Raw genomic sequence first — 20,020 nt, forward strand, 5'->3', positions numbered from 1 at the left:
ATAGTAACCTTGCTACAAAGATATTTACTCAAAACCAATGCTAGAAAATAATTTTTCTAGCGCAACAAAATAAAGTTTACCATTACACATAACAATTTTTTACATGTTAAAATGTGTAGGCTGTTGACTTTTAAAACTAAACTGCATGATATTTGGTCCATTAATAGAGCAAAACCTCAATAAGTTGTTGGTAATCATACCTAGCAAAAACTATACTAGAGGTTACTTTTAGCAACTATAGCCCCTACTTGCTCTAGAGGGAGGGGGGGACTCCTCTTGTGAAAGTCATTAGGTTGTAGGCGTTCAATCTAGCAAGTCCCTTTTTACTTGGAAAGCTAGAAAATTTTGAGATTCTTGTCACGAGTACACAAATTCCAAAAACCATCCACTTGTGCTTAAGTGGTTACATAACTAACTTACTCCAACTTCATGAACTCTGAGCCACTGTCATGATTTTAATGCCTAAAGCTAGAGATTGGAAAAGCTCAAAGGTGTGATCTCTTTTTTAAATGGCTAATCTTGCTAATTCTATCTTCCAACTTGCCACCTCTCTATTCTTCAACACCCATCCTTCCATTGATTGCAGATTCCTATAGCTTGCAAGCTTGCTATGGCATGTGCTGGAGCTTTCTACAAAGCTTTAGGCTTACTTTATTTTGGTTTGATTAATCCATTCTCTATACATGCTCACACTAGCACTATAGGGAGCATTTATTATGTGAGGATGTGTTTGTATTTCTTTCATATTGTCACTCTAAATAATCCTTTTTTCAAGAGAAATGAAGCTCACTATTTCATTAATTGTGTTCACATCATAGATGGATGCATGCTTATGTTGGCTCCCTCTACTCTAGCATACGTCACTCATTCTTATAATCGACGAGCCCTTTTAAAGAAGAAAGCATGTTCTTATCTTGTGCTCGTGATGTCTTGCATATGTTGTGAGACGTGGTTGTATCAATTCTTTAAAAAGGTTTAAGACTTGAAAGTTATGTACGCATATCTTCCATTTATTGCAAAATACATCAAACAACCCATCAAGGGTTCCCATATGCATTTTTATGTTCATGAGAAGGTGACAAAAATGTAAAGAGCAATTGTCGCATCATCAACATGAATGCCACTTTTTGAAGTTTTCAAAGTAACATCATCGACTTTTGAAGCTCTTGTTTTGCTATGGTCGACTGTACCATCGCTCCTCCAATGACAACCAAGTAATGAAAGCCCTCAAAATAGAGGTGGCAAGTGAGAGAGGGTCCAAGAGTAGACGCAACTAATCCAAATAGGTTCAAAATTGAGCTAAAAAAAAGGATGCCTCCACAATAGAGCAAACATATATCTATGAAACTGAATGCCCGAACCTTGTTTTAAAGAAACTTGGTGACGCAACAAAGAAATATATACCTTTGTAAGACTAGAATATATCCAATTGTACAAATTCAGATTTTGTTGTTCTAAAGAAAGACTAGTTTGTCTCCTTCAACAAGGTGCGAGCCTGTGTGGAGATGCAAAACAACCTTAGGGGCTGAATATCCACTAATTGAACCCCCCAAACTACGAAGCAGCTCAAAACATTCTTGAGCAACTCCAAAAAAACAACAAGCTTTTTGAAACAAGAGGCCATGGCTCAAACCCTGAAAGTGAAATCTTTTGCCGATTGACTGCCAACTGATCCCAAGCATGGGAGAGAGAGTCGAGCTAGATAACAATTCTTTGATACCAAATGTTGGTTATGAAAGCCACAATGAGGATATATTCTCTACATAGACACCCTAATCCTTGGAGAAAATACCTTCTAACTAGAAGAAGAAGTGTCACAAGGATAAGTTCACACCACAATGAGGATATATAGTCTTTACATAAACACCCTAACCCTGGGGAAAAAACCTCCTATCTAGAGGGAAAAGTGTCCCAAGGGTAGATTTACACATCATTGATAAACTAATAGAGTTTTCAAGAGCATGATAACACACAATGAGAAAGACATTGTATGGATGTGGTTTCCAAATAAGAAAATAGGAAAGCAAACAACATATAAAAACAAAAGCATATAGCATCTATAAAACCTCAATGGACACTAATCTTGAGAATGACAAAACAAATACAAATTGACCTGATATGACCGACAATTGCACAAACATTACATAGGACACTGCACACCTAACACCATAAAAAAGAACCTAAAAGCCACATGTAACTATGGCCGAAATAGAAATGAGGTTCTTACGAATGCTTGGAACATAAAGCACATTCTCTAGAGTAACAATACCACCAGACACAGAAGTAAGAGCAACTTGTCCAATACCTTTCACGGTATATGATGCATTATTGGCACATGTGACACTGCCCCCTTGAGATATATGCTCTAATGAGCTGAATAACTTCCGGCAGAAAGTGTGCTTGCTAGCACCACTATCAAAGAACCAAGCATCATGAACATCTGAAACTACCATGCAAGCATCATGAACTTCGGGATTATACTAACATGTAACCAAGAAAGCCCAATGCTGGTCTTGTGCAAAATTAGCTTACTCATGTCGATCTTCTGCACTAGAAGAACCAAATACTGCAAGACCAAACTCTTTCTTCTTCTTTTTAGATGCAATGCGCTTCCTGCATTCAGAAATAGCATGCCCAGGTTTCCTGCAATAGTTACAAAGTTAATAAGTTCTGGATCCGAAAGCAGAGATATAAACATATTCTGGATAGAATAGATTTGGAAATTATTTCAAGCTACAAACAGATAGGTCTCAAATAAAAGCAATGCGGAAAGACATTATAGAAAGCATTCTTATTCTGAACTCAGTGTAGCTGTCACTTAGTACAGCGGCCAGGAGTTAGGACAATCTTTAGCAAAGGAATCACCCAAAATAGTAGAATCAGTCCAAAAAAAATGACTCACAAAAGCTAAGAGTAAAAGCTCATAGAAGCCAGAAAGGACCCAACAGAGGACCTTCAGGATTCTTTTAAAAAGTGGACATACTCCTGCAAAACGAGGTGGATGCTGATCTGAAGATTAAAACGCAAGCAGAAACTAGGTTGAGGAAAGAACTAGCTCTAAACATTAGAGTGGGTGGCCAACGTGAAGACCCATATGAAGAAGCTGAACTCATAACAAAAGGCTTATAAGAAAGGCACCCCCACCAAACAATGAGACGTGCAGGGGTATAAGCGATATAGGAAAAGATTGGGAAAATCAAAAATCAAGCGTAGATCACTTTTAGAGCTATAGAGGATAGGATTAACATCTATCACCAAACGAAAAAATTAAAAGATACAAAGCTATGGATAGCAGGCGACTTCAAACCAATGCAATTAAAACATAAGTAAAATGAGTTGGTATAAGTTAGAAAAATAAGGAAAGCTGGTAGATGGGCGGCTGCAAGGAAGGAAAAGAAGGTTTGACACAACAAAGCTCTCAGCCTTTAACTGATGTAAGACAAATAGTTGTCCTACAGACACTAGCTTTCACCCTGTTTGATTAAGCACCATGTACATCATCATCATCATCTCTCTCTCTCTCTCTCTCCCCCCCCCCCCACAAGTCAACGAATCAACACCACCTTTTACTAGAACGGTAACATAGAACAAACCCAAGGGAGGTGGCACATACAATCAATGTCCTCAATTGTCTTCTGTAACCCAGAGACGATGTAAATCGCCAGATTCTTTAGCGGAACCCAATAAGGTACCCAAATATACAACCAAACTCATCCTCCAAAAACAAAACAGAATTTGCATTTTCAATCTCAGGTGAGAGTCACCAAAAAGATTTAAAACCATAAACTCCATCACGCAAGGTCAGGACTAGCTACTATAATATCCCCACCAAAGTCATTAGCACAAAATGGTGGGTGCATATAGCATGGACTTGCAGCAGCTTCTAGACAAGGCGATAGAGCAAACAACACCACTCAGAATATTACTCCCTGCAATCAGGCCAAGGGTGATAAATGAGCTACTTACAGAGATAGATTCTCGCATTTGTACAGGAGGCCTTATATCACTAGGCACCTCCAAAGACTTACTTTTACAAGTAGACTCATTACTAGATGTAAATATCTTCATTATCAACACCTACTTTTTGCTCTTTGCATATTATGAATCATTGTTGGTCCTAGTACATTCAAAATAACATTGAGCACTCCTTGCAATATTCTGTCTCCTCCTTAAACTCTCTCTCGAGACGGCAGACTGTGTAGCCCTCCCCTAAAAATGGTACGACGTAAATAGCGGTTGTCATCTCATACAACCTTGAAATGAGCTTCATCCGATTGACTGCGTCAAGCGGTATACTCATGTTAGGCTCGCAAATGTTTTATACCAGAATATGATTTTTGGCAGCTATGCTTACAGGTTTTTTTCCCTCCCAGGCTATATTACAGCTTGCTCCCAGCAGATTGAAAAGTACAAACTTCTACGGAAAATTGAGCTGTAAAACAGTAACTGCTCCGAGAAGAGAACCCACTAAAAGGCTATGCATGAGAAAACCGGCAGACCGGTAAACTGGCCCGACCATAGGCAATCTCATCGCTGTGAAATGAGCAAAGAGTACTCCAAGCGCGCCAACGGGCACATTCACGGCCAACCGATGCTCAACAGCCGCCAAGGTCATGTCCCTGAAAACACAAACTGCGAAGAAACGAAACTCATCGAGGCTCAAAGTCTGTGTGCCATCATCTAAGATCCGCTCCTGTCTGATGGTGCGATCGACGGCGGAGCGGGAGGGGGGGGAAGGGAGCCACTTATCTTTGAGGAGCGAAGCGGGGTCGGGAAGGTGAGGAGGGATGAGAAGGAAGATGCGGGTGGAAGCATCAAGGAGCTGGTAAGCGAAGATGTGCGAGGAAGAGTGATGGGCGAGGGCGAGGCACTCTTCAAAGCTACGAGCGATTGCTGTTTGGAAAAGCTCAGATGTCTGCAGCATCGATTCTATTCTTTTAGATGCACTTCCACCCATCACTGATGAACCTCTTCTGTCAACTGCCTATTCATCAACATACAAAAATCTGGCTATCCTTTGTCAAGTCAACAGAGTATCTGTGTGCGCATCCATGGATTCAACCAACAGAATCTGATCATCATGTTTAGTATTTACACACCAAAGCCCCGCCTGCCCACGCCTGAATCATACCCGCCACACGCCTTGCATGCCCACAGTGACGCCACACCAGCGGCAATGTTGCTGCTTGTTCCCACGATTGCAACGCCACCATTTTTGCTGAGAAATCTGACTTCCTTCTCCTGGGCCTGACAAGACTAATGGAAACCCAACGTTTTTTATTCATATCGGCGATATACCCACGAAAAATGCCCGGTCTCCAACGAAGCTTTGGAATGCTTCGATTTGGCACTCCATGCAACGGAGTGGCTGGTGGGAACGACCCTAGCATCCAGAGTTTATGGCATTCCTGCTCGCATGGCGTGTCGCGGGAATGCGCTCTAAGGCCCTTGGCGGCCACAGCTTGGCCATGATTTGGCGGCGGTGAGAACTTTGCTCGTCTAGTTCACAGCTATGGGTTCAAACCTCACCCACTAAACTTGCATTAAATTCTTTTTAAGAAGAAACCCCCCACCCAAGGTTGAGCAGGTAGCACAAATTTCAGAGCTAGTAGCGTCTTGCCGTATGGCAAAACGCTCCCATCTTTTTGGGTGGCGGGGGGGCAACCGAGCGGTGTGTAAAGAGCCTAAAAAGTGTAAGGCTTAGTGCACACAAGTCCCGTAGTGCAGCTCTCGTCAATTGTGCACGAAAAATGAGGCAAATCTAAAGCACCTTTGAGTGCCCAATCTCTCTTTCTCTCTCTCTCTCTCTCTCTCTCTCTCTCTCTCTCACACACACACACACACACACACACACACATTTTGTGAAATCCATTTAAGAGAGCATCCCCACGCTCTGAAATTTTAAGACCTATCATCACGGAATATCAATTGCACACTATTCCGTGAAACTGTGATTGAAAGCCAGCACCCGCAAACATTTAAAAAAACGCTTGATGTTAAAATCGTGGAAATAGGGGAGGTGGATGTTTAGGAATATTTCAATGAATAGGAAGCTATTGCGGGACAAAAGAACCGTTTCGGCAATGATGAAAGCAACTTAACAGCCACTAAGAGGCTAGAAGAGCAAAACTACATTCTATTCTGCCATTGCATTCAATTTTTTCATCCATGAAATCCTCTATAGATATAGTCAAGGCATGGGAGTGGCTCTAAGATTATATTACAAGAAATAGTAGGGACAGCCAGTTACAAGCATCAGAAGATAACATCATTTGAGAGGAAAGCAAATCCCAACATGTGGACAATCATAGAATGATTGACATAGAGATATTTAGCAAGAGAGGGATCACCAAAAACCTAAGGTTGCGATTGTTCCATAGGGTCCATAGAGCCCAATAACGAAGCCAGTAAAAAAGGAGATCAAAACCCTACCTGACCAAATGGAAACCAAACAACTAGAAATGCTTGCCATAAGAGACATTGGGGAAACTGAAGCCATTGTTGTAATAGAAGCAAGAAATCCTGAGACTCTAGGCAATAGATAAGCCATGGACTCAGGTGCCATATGATATTGTACGTGCCACTTGTAGAGGATGAGGCATAATCTCCCTCTTCAGCAAAAGTCGTTCTTATAGCGAGTTTTGATTGGGGCTCTCACACACACACACACACACACGCGCGCGCGCGCATGCACGCACATGCATCCATTGGCATGTGTGCGCAATATTAAATTATGAGAGGGCATTCCCATGCAGCATAAAGACGCATGCTATGTCTGCAGAGGGAGAAAATAGAGTCATTCTTATGCAGTCCCTAGTAAATTTGGGCATGGAACTCAGAGGTGGAAGGAGCTCCACTATCATGCCCTTTTGGGTGATGTTGAGCGCGACGATCGAAGTTCCAAGAATCCAAGAGTTCTAAAAACTGAACCAAAACACCAAATTAGGGTCATTTCATGAGCGGCTGTATCAGCTCCAACATGTTGCCGTTGGTCGATTTGGTTTACAACATTGAAAAAGGAGCATTGGAAGGATTAGACAAGAGGGGATGAGACTCGTGTTTCGGAAGCATCTACAAAAGGAGGAGGAGACGTGGGAAGGTCCTCTGAGATGGACTTGGGCACCTTAGCCACCCTCATAATATGGAGCCATTGATGATGACCTTTCAAATGGAGACCTAGGAACCCAAGGTCATTTCCCTATCGTATGTGGAAGTCCTACGGAGCAACTAGTAGTACATTGAATGTACTATATTTACATTTGAACCGTCCATGGAAGTCCTACAAAGCAATTAGTACACATGACCAGCCTTGCATGTACTATTTTTATACATTTGGCTCAGATGCATTATTGCTATTGTGTTGGTGGTCATGGTCAATATCCTTGATGATTCACAATTTTTTGAAATCCCCAAGAATTAATCTTTTCTCCTCAATAATATCAAATAACGTTTATCTCCTAAACCAAGCTATGTCATCATATCATGCTCCTCTAAAACTTGTTAAACTAGCCCATGAAGAGGGGTCAAAAACGCATTTTCCTACAAGTTTCTGCAATGTCTTTGCAAAGTTTGTGACCATGGGACAGTTTGTAGGACATAGATTTGGGGATGTCCTATCATTTTTATGGCAGGACATTCCCAAACAACTGCGCAAATATGTGAAATGTAAATACAATTCAAACACATACAATAGCACCAAAAATCAAATATGCACGGAAACTCATGAAAAGACAAGAGGCAATCGTTGGATACAATCTCCCCCCTCGAGGTGTGTGGCTCGTGATCCCACACCAAGAGTATTTATAATATTTCAATAAGAACATGAGCCATAGATATAAGGTCATGTATTCATCTCTTGATCATCCCTTTTCCATACTTTTCTCTTGAGCATTCTTTTACCTTACTTTTCTCTATGTCACTCCCTTTCTCATGTACTCATCCAAAATTACATGTCAAAAGTGGAAGGCTTTTAAGCACAGAGCCCTTATCCAAAAAATGTAATCACCCTTGGCCATTTAATACATTACATAGCACTAGCACAAAACCATGGCATTTAGCCTTTATTCCCTCGAGCGTGTTTACTCCCATCCATCCATGTCATTCCCTATACTCAATAAACCAATCCACCACTAGTCAAATACTTAGCGCAATGATATACATCATATGATTACCAAACGACAATCCATTAATGTGAGTATTTCTAAATGGCATCGCCCCCATGATACTTATTAATGGCACACGTTTAGTTAGGTGTCCCTGACTACACCCAAGTATTAAATAGAACCCCCGCCATGTTTGGTGTGATCCTATAAATACTTTACATCATTTCAAACAAGAGCTTTGAGAAATAGTTTCTCGTAACATTCCCTCTTGCTTAAGGTGCAACCGACCTCAATTGTTGTGATTCTGTTTATATGAGTTAAGGATATCAAGATGGTCTCAAAAAAACTACTCAAGGAACCACTGTGCATTCTCTTTTGGATGATTGTTAAATTTTAATAAATAGGAGTTATAAGTCTTTCCTTTGCGCATTGTTCTTTGCTGATCATCTAGAATACAATTAAGCTCAAGAACTTCAACTTCATCCACAATCAGAGGTGGCTCTTCATAAACAGGATGTAGTGGTAATTCTCGTTTAAAAGGTTTCAAGAGGTGAATGTGAAAGGTGCTATAAATCTTCCAATGATTTTGCAAGTCCAAGCGATAAGTCAAATCATTTACCTTAGCAATAACCTTGAAAGGTCCATAAATCAATTCGTAGAAGGACAACATCTCCTTCCTTATACATCATATGTTGTCTTTTCTTGTTGGCTTGCTTAGTATACTTATTTTGAGCTCTCTTGATGGCTTCAATCACTTCTCTCATGATCTGATCATAGTTTCTTGTAAAATCATCAACAACTTCTATCTTTTGATTAATCCTTGTGATAGGGATTAATAATAACTTTCCATAAATTATTTTGAATGGAGGTCTTCTTGTAGCATAATGGATTGTGTTGTTATAAGCAAATTGCAATAAATGCAAATACTTATCCCAATTCCTACCTTGAGCATCAGCATATATTTGTTGCATATCCAAGATAGTATTATTGGTTACCTTCGTTTGTGCGTTTGCCTCAGGATGGAAAGCTGAAGTAAAATCCACTTTGGTGACAAGACTTTCAAATAAAGTCCTCCAAAAGGCACTACAAAACTTGGAATCTTGATCTGATACTATAATCTTTGGTAATCCATGATGTGGAAAAACGTACTTCAAATACATGTGTGCCGCTTGTGGTGCAGATAATGTCTTTTTGCAAGGCAAGAAATATGCTTTCTGGCTAAAGCGATCCATGATAGTCCAGATCGTGTTATTCTGATTAAAAGTCAAGGGAAATCTAGTAATAAAATCCATGGATATTTGTTCCCATGACTGTGAAGGAATAGGCAAAGGCATTAATAGTTCTGGTGTTTTCCCCTTGAAACTTTCAATCTTCCGGCAAATCAAACACTCTGCAACATACTTAGAGATGTGTTTCTTCATCAAAGGCCAATGAAATTCTTTAACAATACTTTGATAAGTTGCAGTCACCCCTCGATGTCCCACATAAGGAGGTTGATGCATTTCCTCCATTACTTGTAATCTAAATGGACTAGTGACACAAAGCCTTTTCTCATAAAAGAGATATCCATAATTCACTAAATAGCTAGATATAGGACTCCAATTATTTTGTTCAACTTAGTCCATATATGAGAGAAATCAGAGATTGTGATAAAAAAATTTCATTGCCTTGAATGGTTGTATTTCAATTACTGAGACATTGTTGATTTTCGGTCTTTAACTTAAAGCATCTGCAACCGTATTTTCTTTTTCGAACTAATTTGAATTATTGGCTGAAAACTTTGAATAAAAGAAGCCCATTTGATATGTCTATCAGAAATCAATGGTTGCGTCAATATGTGCTTAATGCTTTGTTGATCAAAATTATGAGCCCATTAAATAATGCTTCCAAATCCTTAGGGCATGTACAACTGCTATCAATTCTTTGTCATAGGTGCTATAATTGAACTCTGCTGGCTTAAGCTTTCTACTTTCAAATGCTATCAGATGATTATCTTGCATAAGCATGGCTCCAATCCTAGTTCCACTAGCACTAGTGACGACAACAAAGAAAGGTCGTGAAAATATCGGTAACTGAACTACTGGGGATTTGACTAGAGCTTCTTTTAAAGCTTGAAATGATTTATCATGGTTGGAAATCCAAATGAACTTTTTAGTTTTCTTTGGGAAATAGGTCAGTGGATTTGCTAAGAAAGCAAAGTTCCTAACGAATTTCCTGTAGTAACTACATATGCCTAAAAATGATCTTAGCTCATGTATATCTTTAGGCTTTGGTCAAGTTTCAATACATTCCACTTTCTTTGGGTCTACTTGAATACCTTCACTTGAAACGATATGACCCAAGTATTCAATGTAGTCTTGAAAGAATAGACTCTTCTTAGAATTGATGTACAATTGATTTTCTTTTAAAAGAGAAAAAGTCAATTTCAAATGTTCCTTGTGATCTTCGGTATTCTTGCTAAAAACCAATATGTCATCAAAGAATACCACTACACAATCTTGATGCTTTAGAAAGATTAGGTTCATCATTCTACTAAAAGTAGCTGGAGTGTTCGTCAAACCAAATGGCATAACCAAGAACTCATAATGACCCGTTTGCATTCTAAAAGTAGTTTTGTAAACATCTTATGTCATTCTAACTTGATGAGATAACTAGATTTAAGATCAATCTTGCTAAAGGCTTTAGCCCCTCTCAACTTCTCAAGTAAATCATCTACTCTTGGAATTGGATACCGATTCTTGACTGTGAGTTTATTAAGTGCTCTATAATCCACACACATCCTAAATGTGCAATTTTTCTTTTTCACCAAAAGGACTGGAGCACCATACGGGGAGCTACTTGGTCTAATCAATTCCCTTTCCAGCAATTCTTCAATTTATCTTTGAATCTCTTTTCTTTCTAAGATGTTTACTCGATATGGAGCTCTACAAGGAGGTGAATTTCTAGGCAAAATCTCTATTATGCGATGATCTTCAGGTCTAAACTTGGGTAAACCTGGGGGTAATTCATCCAGGAAACAATCCGAAAATTGCGAGATAAAATCTTTGAAATCGTCATTTGATTTTAATTTGCGTGGCCGTAATCGAATGAACCAAAACGAAAAATGAATTTTCACCTTTCCTAAAAGCTCTTTTAGCTTGTGTGATTTAACAAAGGGTTCATTTCATTCTTTATTTGTCCCTTTAAACAAATTATTCTATCCTTGTGTGTGATCCACATTTGGTGAGTGTTATAGTCAACATCAAGATTAAATTGATGTTGCCACGGCATTCCCAAAATGATATCTTTTCCACTTAGAGGAGCCACTAAGAAATTTATCTTTTCTTTGTATGATCAATCGTGAGTTCTAAATCCTTTACTTCATTCAAGCAATTATATCTAGTTCCAGTAAAAGTAGCTTTAACCTTATATTATGTTGGTGAAACTTTAAGATTCATTGCTTTTACTAACCGTTTAGAAATAAAATCATGTGTACTTCCATCATCGTGTAGAATAACAATTTCTTTCTCATTTATTTTCCCCTTCATTTTAAGCAATGCATAAGGAGAAAACTTACCTGATTTACCTGAGTCAGACGTGTTACCCTCTTGCTTAACTTCGTCTCGATCACATTAATCTTTGCGGTTGATGCCTACTTCCTTTTTGGACAATTATTTGCATAATGTCCCTCTTTGTGACAGTTGAAACAAGTTCCCTTCTTCAAGTCGGTCTTCTTTTCTTCTTTTGATTTGTCGTGATCCTTTGAAGATGTAGGTAATGGCATAAAGCGAGAATACGGCTTGAACTTAAACTTCTTGTCCCTCTTTTGAAAAGGAACAAAAGGTTTACTCTTTTCTCCATTCTTGGGTATCCCATTCTTTCTTTCATAATTTGTAGCAAGCGATATGGCCGAACTCAAAGAATGAGGATGAAACATGTTGATCTCGGCTTTTACTTTAGCCCTTAGACCAGATACAAATTTCCTCTTTTGCTCTTTCTTAGAAATCCTATCCATGGTTTGAAGTTGAATGAGAGATTGCCAAAATCTCTCAACATATAAAGCAATAGTCTCTTTTTCAAGTTGATGTAGACTATCCCATTATTGATGGACTTTCGACTTGAATTGTGTCGGAAGAAAGTCTTTCTTCAATCTTTTCTTCAATTCCTTCCAAGTAGTTGGTCATTTTTTTCTATTTTTGACCACATTCCACCATAGTGCCGCATTGTCACAATAAGATAGTTAATAGCACATTTAATTTTATTTTTTTCAGGAAACCTTTCACCCTAGAAATAATCATCATGCTAACTAATCCATGCTAAAACAAATTTTTCATCTTTCTTCCCACCATATTTTTGAAATGTAAAAGATTTCCCACTAATTTTATTTTCCTTTTTCTCTCTCAATGCAGATTTAATAGCTCTACGAATCACTCCCTCATAATCAAATCCTGATGAACTCTCATCTCTTGCATGTCTCTTTTTTTTCTTGTTCTTAGATCTCTTAAGCTCTTTTTCTAATTCCTCTTGTTGATCTCTCTCTTACAGAATTTGAAGGTGAAGTGCATTAATTTGATCTTGAATCGTAGGAGATGGTGAAAGATGATGTGCCATTTTGGGTGGTTCCTACTACTTCATGACGCTGATCGACGACTACACTAGAAGGATATGGAAATACTTCCTGAAGATTAAAGATGAGGCTTTTAGTGAGTTCAAAGAATGGCATGTAATGGTTGAGAAAGAAACGGGGAGGAAGGTGAAGAAGTTGAGATCAGACAGAGGTGGTGAGTTCACATCAAGTGAATTCAAAAGTTACTACAAAAGTCACGGTATCAAGAGGCAGAAACCCCCGCCACGTACATCACAACAAAATGGAGTAGCAGAGCGCAAGATGCGCATCATCTGCAAAATGGGCAGGAGTATGATGAAAGGGGAAGATTTGCCAAAGACTTTCTAGGCTGAAGCATGTAACGTGGCAGTTTACATTCTGAATCGTAGCTACACGAAGGCTATGACTGGGATGACTCCACTGCATGCCTTTTCTGGTAAGAAACCTTCAGCTGCACATTTCAAAGTTTTTCGATGTGACTATTGTGTGCATGTCCCTGATGCTAGCAGGACCAAATGGGAACCGAAGAGCCAAAAGTGTATTTTATTGTGCTATAGTGAAGAGGCAAAGGGTTACCATCTCTATAGTCCTATTACCAAGAAGGTAATAGTGAGTCGTGATGTGGTCTTCTCAGAACAGCCGCATCAATTGGAGGAGGATGCTTCCTTCCCAGACAACCAGGACCACGATATCCATCCAGTACAACCACCAATAGCAGACCGAACTCCCCCAACGGTGCTTGGGAGGATTCAAGATAAAGAAGAGGAAGAAGAGCCTATAGAATCACAATGGCAATGGCCATTCCTGAAGTGGGTAAAGCAGCATTTGGATGGCAGAGAACCTCCAGCCATTGAGGAGGAACCATTTGAACAACACCGGTCCAAGAGATTAGAGGAGCAAAGAAGGGCGCAGGAACACTTGGTCAACTATGCTTTTGATGACAGAGGTGATCCATGCTGAAGAACCCAAGTGTCTTAAAGAAGCACAGGGTGATGATAGGTGGATGGAGGCTATGCAGTCGGAGTATGGCTCCATAATGAAGAACAACACTTGGGACCTTGTGGATCGACCACCAAAATGCAAGGTAATTGGCACCAAGTGGGTGTACAAGACCAAGTACAAGTCTGACGGCACGTTGGATAAGTACAAGCCTCGGCTCGTGGCAAAAGGATTCACACAGGTACATGGTTTTGATACTTTTGCTCCCATAGCTTGACTAACCACAATTCGTAGTGTTTTGGCTTTAGCAGCACAGGAAAGTTGGCCTGTGTTTCAGATGGATGTAAAATCTGCCTTTCTGAATGGAGATCTCAAGGAGGAGGTATACCTGGAAGAAAAACCATGATTTGTGATCCCCAGTTCACAAGGTAAAGCTTGTAAACTGAAGAAGGCAATTTATGGGCTGAAACAGACCCCACGAGCGTGATACCAACGGATTGATGCCTACTTTCTACAAAATAGGTTTAGGAGGAGCCCATCTGATGCAAATTTATATATCTACAGAGAAGTAGGCAGGTGTATGATTGTGGTCCTTTATGTGGACGACCTTGTCATAACAGGGAACCATGAAGAAAAGATCTCACAGACAAAGCAGTTGCTAGGAAGAGAGTTTGAAATGACAGACCTTGGAATGATGCATTTTTGTTTGGGGATTGAAGTTTGGCAAGAGCCAAAACAGATCTTCATCTCACAACTGAAGTATGCTGGAGAGATACTGAAGGCATTTGGCATGGCTGAGTGTAAGATAGTTGGCACCCCTATGGAGGTTGACGTGAAGCTCTTAAACGAGGATTCATCACCACTGGTGGACGAAGCGAAGTACAGAAGGCTTGTGGGCAGTTTGATTTACTTGTGCAACACGCAGCCGGACATCAATTTTGCGACTAGTGTACTAAGCAAGTTTTCCAATAAGCCTTGGGAGAACCATTAGAGGGTAGGGATGTGGGTGCTGAAATACATCAAAGGCATACTTGATTATGGCATCACCTATACCAAGGGCAACAGTGATAAGTTACTGTTTCTCACTTGGATCTGGAGCTGTGTCATGGGTCAGCAACCTGAAGTTGCTCTTTCTTCTACCAAGGCTAGGTACAAATCAGCATGTTTTGCCTCTTGTGAGGCAGTGTCGTTGAGGAGGATTTTAGGGGACATGGGTGCAGTGCAGAACAAGCCTACATAGTTATCATGTGACAATCACCGTTGCATGGCAATTGCAAAGAACCCAGTGTTCCATGCTCGCATAAAACACATTGAGATTCAATATCACTTTGTATGCGAGCTCATCATGGATGGAGAGGTCAACTTGGTGTACTGTCTGACTACAGTGTCTGACTACAGAGAATGCTGCGGACATTTTCACGAAGGCTCTTAGAAGAGACTTGCTAGAGAGGCATCTTCATCAACTACGCAGGAACCAGCTAACTCTACTTGTAACCCCCCCATATGAGGAGAAGGCATTTGAGTAGCTCGGTTATCCAGTAGGTCCTGGTTTGGACACCAAATGGGGGCTATGTGTGGCCTGATGGCTGGATGGCTTCAGATAGAGTTGGCACACTGCCAACTAGGCTACATGCAAGTGCAAGAAGGCATCCCACGACTGACCGCATTGAGGGTTGATGGAGCATTTCCTGAGACAGCCCACTCCTGGGCTATGAGGCCCGTTTGGAGCCCCAGATGATGATCCCGGATGGCTCTGGGCCGAACGACAACCATAGGTTAGTTGCTCTATTCTGTGCCATAGTTCTAACATGTGGTCGGTGGCCTATTTTGAGACTGCAGTTGGCCGTTTTGGGCCAACTGGGTCGGTCTCCCAATTGGGTCTAACCAACTACAATTGGTGGCTATATAAGAGCAAGCCCGTGAAGCCCATTATCATCACTGGCTACAGCAACCCTGATTCCTTAGCATCCAGCCTCCGTCCTCTACTATTTCCAGCATGCCATCGAAGCTTCGCACACAGGAGCGCATGGCTGGGATGTAGCGCCATCTATTGTATCAGTTTTACAGTAGTCAAATTTTTGATTCTCCATACTATCTGCTTTTCTCTCTTGCATACGAGATATTGTTATCTGTTGAGCACAGACGTTGTATTGTTTTCTTACAATGCATACTTATGTACATTTTTTTGATGGTAATGCAAATGTGAATGTCCTATCATACAAATGATGGCTGATCATCATGAATATTTCCGTGTATAATGGAATTATTCATTGAAATGTCTTTTTCAAAATTTCCTACTGAACGGATACATGGAAATATAGTATAAGCATTATCAATGCACCAATTTTTATAGTTATGCAAAATGTGTGGTAAGAAACGAGAAAATATGCATGTCCCACAATACAAACGATCTCCTAATCTTGTGAAACTTTGCAAGTATAAAGTACATAATCAATGAAAGGGCTTGGAAAAGTTGTGACCATTGGACCATTGGACACATACTTTTTGAAAAGTTTCGTGAGACCATTGGACACATAAGCGTATGGTATAAGCATACCAATGCATAAATTTTTTACAATAATGCATCATACATGGTCGTAAAGGAGAAGATGTGCATGCTCCACCATTCAAATAATGTACGATCCTTATGAAACTTTGTGAGTATAAGGCAAATGCATTTGCCAAGTTTCATGACCATACTATACATACATGTATAGTATAACCATGTTGAATCACAATTTCTTTACAATTGCATGAAATGCGTGCTAAAAAATGAGCAAATGTACATGTCCAACTATACAAATAATATCTTGTACAACAACTCTCTCTTCTTCAACCATTCTCTCCACATCCTCATGTGTTGTAGGCTATTCATGACCATGTTCTTGAGCATCCAAAGTCTATTGTTACTACTATCAAATTGGTGGTGGAAGAGTTCTTTAAAAAATTCTTGAGACCCTATAGAAAGTTGTTTGTCAACTTTGTCATGGGTTGATATAAGTTTTTAGGAAATAGAACATCTCTACTGACAATCCTATGAGTGTAAGGATTATAGAGATGGTATTCCTTGCTTTCACTGCTATAGCTCAACAAATATGCATTTTACAACGTTTTCACTGCTATAGCTCAACAAATATGGATTTCACAACCTTATCATCTGACTTACCTCTCGACTACTGAGGCTCATGTGCATATGCTATGTATCCAAACACCCTCTTAATTTACCTTGCGTTCCCTATAATACTAAGCCTTAAAGGGTGTGATGGTTTTCAAGGCTTTTGTTGGGGATCTTTGCAAAAGATGTGCACATAATGGCTTCCACCTAGAATCTATGAGGCAGCCTTGTACCCTTGATCATACACCTAGCTATCTCCATTAAATATCTATGCTTCCTCCCAATACCACCATTTGTTGAGGTGTATATGGCATTGTACATTGGTGGGTAATGACCTTTTTCTACAAATGCATTTGAGATGTACTCCCCACCTCTTCTTGTTCTCAAGGTTTGCACCTTACAAGCTATCTATTTTAAATATGGCAACAAACTAATGGAAACATAGAATTACCTCTGACTTCTCCTTTAAAGAATAGACCCTAGTAAGTCTAGCAATGTCATCTATAAAGGTCATAGAATATATATACTTTTTCATGGATGGTCATCTATAAAGGTCATAGAATAAATCTAGCAATGTCATCTATAAAGGTCATAGAATATATATACTTTTTCATGGATGGTTTCCTCATGGGACATCACATCATTGGCCGAATTCGGCATGCCATAATTCTGTATCAAATGTAACTATTTCCACATAAGTAATATGTAGATGATACAAACATTGGTGAAGAGTACTTATAGTGAATATCTAGTTTCACATGATAATCATCCCAACTTGTTTCACACGAAAAGAAGAATTGTTTGCACACTATACGATATTGCCAATAGAAGCACACTACAAATCAATAAAAAGGTTCTTAAAAGTTCTTGCACCACTATGAAATGCCAAAATTTATTTGCGGTATCACATACATTGAGTGAACTGTCCTCTAGATTGAGATCATAGGTGCATATAAGACTTCAGCCACATAGTTTGTTAAGCATTATCTTTGTCACCATTGAAACTAGAACATACGTTCTAGATTCTTCTTCTCCTTCTCCAATATCTACTTACATTGATGGATATAACGACATGCCTTCTTACAATAATGGTAGCCTTTTCATCTTGCTTACCTACATCATATTGCCTTGTGAGATGGATGTCCAAAAGTAGTTTTAAATTACCAACCATGTCTATTCTTGCCTTTAATCCTATTTTGGATAGCAAGAGCATAATCATTGCTTTGGAAAAGGAAGACCTATTCTTCATTGTCTTCTCCTCCTATAATATCCAACATTTTAGCACCTCAAACAATAGAAGTGGAAAATTGCCTCTCAAGAACAACATGAGAAGAATGGAAGCTTGGGTAGGAATCCAATAGTGATTGCAATGCCCTGGAGATTGTATTTTGTTGAAATTATCTCATCAAGATTGAGAAGTTCCTCTCTAATATTGTAGATCTTAGTTAGATGCACAAATGTACTGTCTCCTTCTTGCATATTCAAGCTTTCAAGCTCCTTCTTGAGAAATGAGACCTTGCCTTGTTCTTAGCATACATAGTCTATAAGACATGCAAGCCACACAATGAAGTCTTGCAAGACCTGATCCCATGAATACTAAATCTCTGTGTTGATAAAGAAATCAAGGCAAGAGCTTCTGCACCATGGGCATCATATTCTATGTTCAATTGTAGTAGTTGCAAAGTATTGTAGGTGCAGTTTCTACTAGGTGTGGTGGGTGCATTGGAAGTGACATCTACAAGATGGGGATTGTCACCACTTACAAGTCCCCTAAACCTTTCCAACAAGCAATTTTTAAACCATGATAGTCCATAAGGCTAATATAAAGACTAGAAGCGACAAAGACAAATCTCACAAGTTAATTGGAGTTTGACACAAAAGCAAACCTTTCACCAAAATATTCAAAAACTTATTTGTGTTAATAAAATATAAATAGATGGTTTGGTGGATTCAAGAACTATAGTCTTTGGATTTTATAACATTTTAATGCTACTTTATATTTAGATATATGCTAGGACTAATCACTCTATCACCTTAATTCATGGCCTTGGTCCATTGACAAGGCCTTCCAATCATTGGCACTATTTCCTCCTTAATATTTCATCTACCACTACTTTGATAGTATCCACATATTCCAAATCTAAGAGGAATCTTGGAGGAAAGGTTAGCAATAAGAGGTAGTCTCATTGATATATTGGCTCACAAATTGGACATCCATGACAATGGAGAATGGCTGCTGTGGAACAACTTAGTCTAATTGATGTTAATGGTGGCTAATGGTCCAAGATGTATTAGGGAATCTCATGAGTCTAAGAGGAATCTTGGAGGAAATGTTAACAATAAGATGGAGTCTCTTGGTTATGTTGGTTCACAAATTTGTTAATGTGTATCGACCTAAACATGGACATCCACCTTAATGGAGAATGGGCTCCCATGGAATAACTTGGTCTTATTGATGTTAATGGCCAATTTTCCAAGATGTAGTAGGGCATTTCAAATGGGTAAAATGGGGTGATGAACTTATAGTAGGAAATTTCAAATGAGTAATATAATATGTGGTATAGAATTTCAAATAAGCAATACGGGCAAGTTTTCCAAGATTTAGTAGGAAATTTCAAATGAGAATATTGAGCTTGTACTATGGAAATTTTGATGTGTCTTGATGGTGAGCACACAACTGTTTTGGATATCAATAATGGTAAAATAGGACGGATAGATGTAAAGGACTTGGCAAGGTTCATGGGATTAAAATACAATTTTGTGACCATGTAAAGGACATAATTGACTTAAAATATGTGGTCTCTCCTAATGAAAGGGAATCAGATAATTGTTGTGCAACTAAGAATTTCTATAGTTGATTCAAGAAATGGAAGAGCATGGTGTTGGCTAAGCTACAAGTGTTATATGACTTACTGAATTCTGTTGATGACAATATTGATGAGTACTTAAGCCTTGGCTTAAATTACTCGATTCTCTCTTTAACATAAAAATGGTTGCAAAGAAAGTACAATGAGATGCGAGTAATTTCTCTCTTTAACATAAAAATGGTTGCAAAGAAAGTACAATGAGATGCAATGAAAAAGTAATCCATGGCCTACAGCATAACCAAAGGAAACCATTTGTATTTCTATTTCAAGAGAGTCCAATGAAATGTGCTAATAGATAGGCAATCTTGGCAATTATGAGATAGACGACAAGATTACAATGAAAGACAACAATTGACACGTTATCAAAAAATTTCGCAAACTTGAAGATGCATCAATACATAGTTTTCAAAAT

The 20,020-nt window shown here is 39.2% G+C and overlaps 1 protein-coding gene across 1 annotated transcript; it reads right to left on the bottom strand.

Annotated features, from left to right (window-relative positions):
- Positions 1 to 3,945: 3,945 nt before the first annotated feature.
- Positions 3,946 to 5,280, bottom strand: LOC147898377 (uncharacterized). Its single transcript, XM_087379636.1, has one exon. The coding sequence runs from the start codon at positions 4,955 to 4,957 to the stop codon at positions 4,418 to 4,420; it is 540 nt and encodes a 179-aa protein (XP_087235762.1). The 5' UTR covers positions 4,958 to 5,280; the 3' UTR covers positions 3,946 to 4,417.
- Between the last annotated feature and the right edge of the window lie 14,740 nt (positions 5,281 to 20,020).

This window comes from Dipteris shenzhenensis, chromosome 9 (assembly GCF_047967505.1).
Source record: "Dipteris shenzhenensis isolate YYH24624 ecotype China chromosome 9, Dip_SZ_1.0, whole genome shotgun sequence".
NCBI classification, from domain to species: Eukaryota; Viridiplantae; Streptophyta; class Polypodiopsida; order Gleicheniales; family Dipteridaceae; genus Dipteris; species Dipteris shenzhenensis.

Excerpts from the sequence above, each read along its gene's own strand:
- LOC147898377 (XM_087379636.1), bottom strand. The coding sequence starts at position 4,957 with ATGGGTGGAAGTGCATCTAAAAGAATAGAATCGATGCTGCAGACATCT.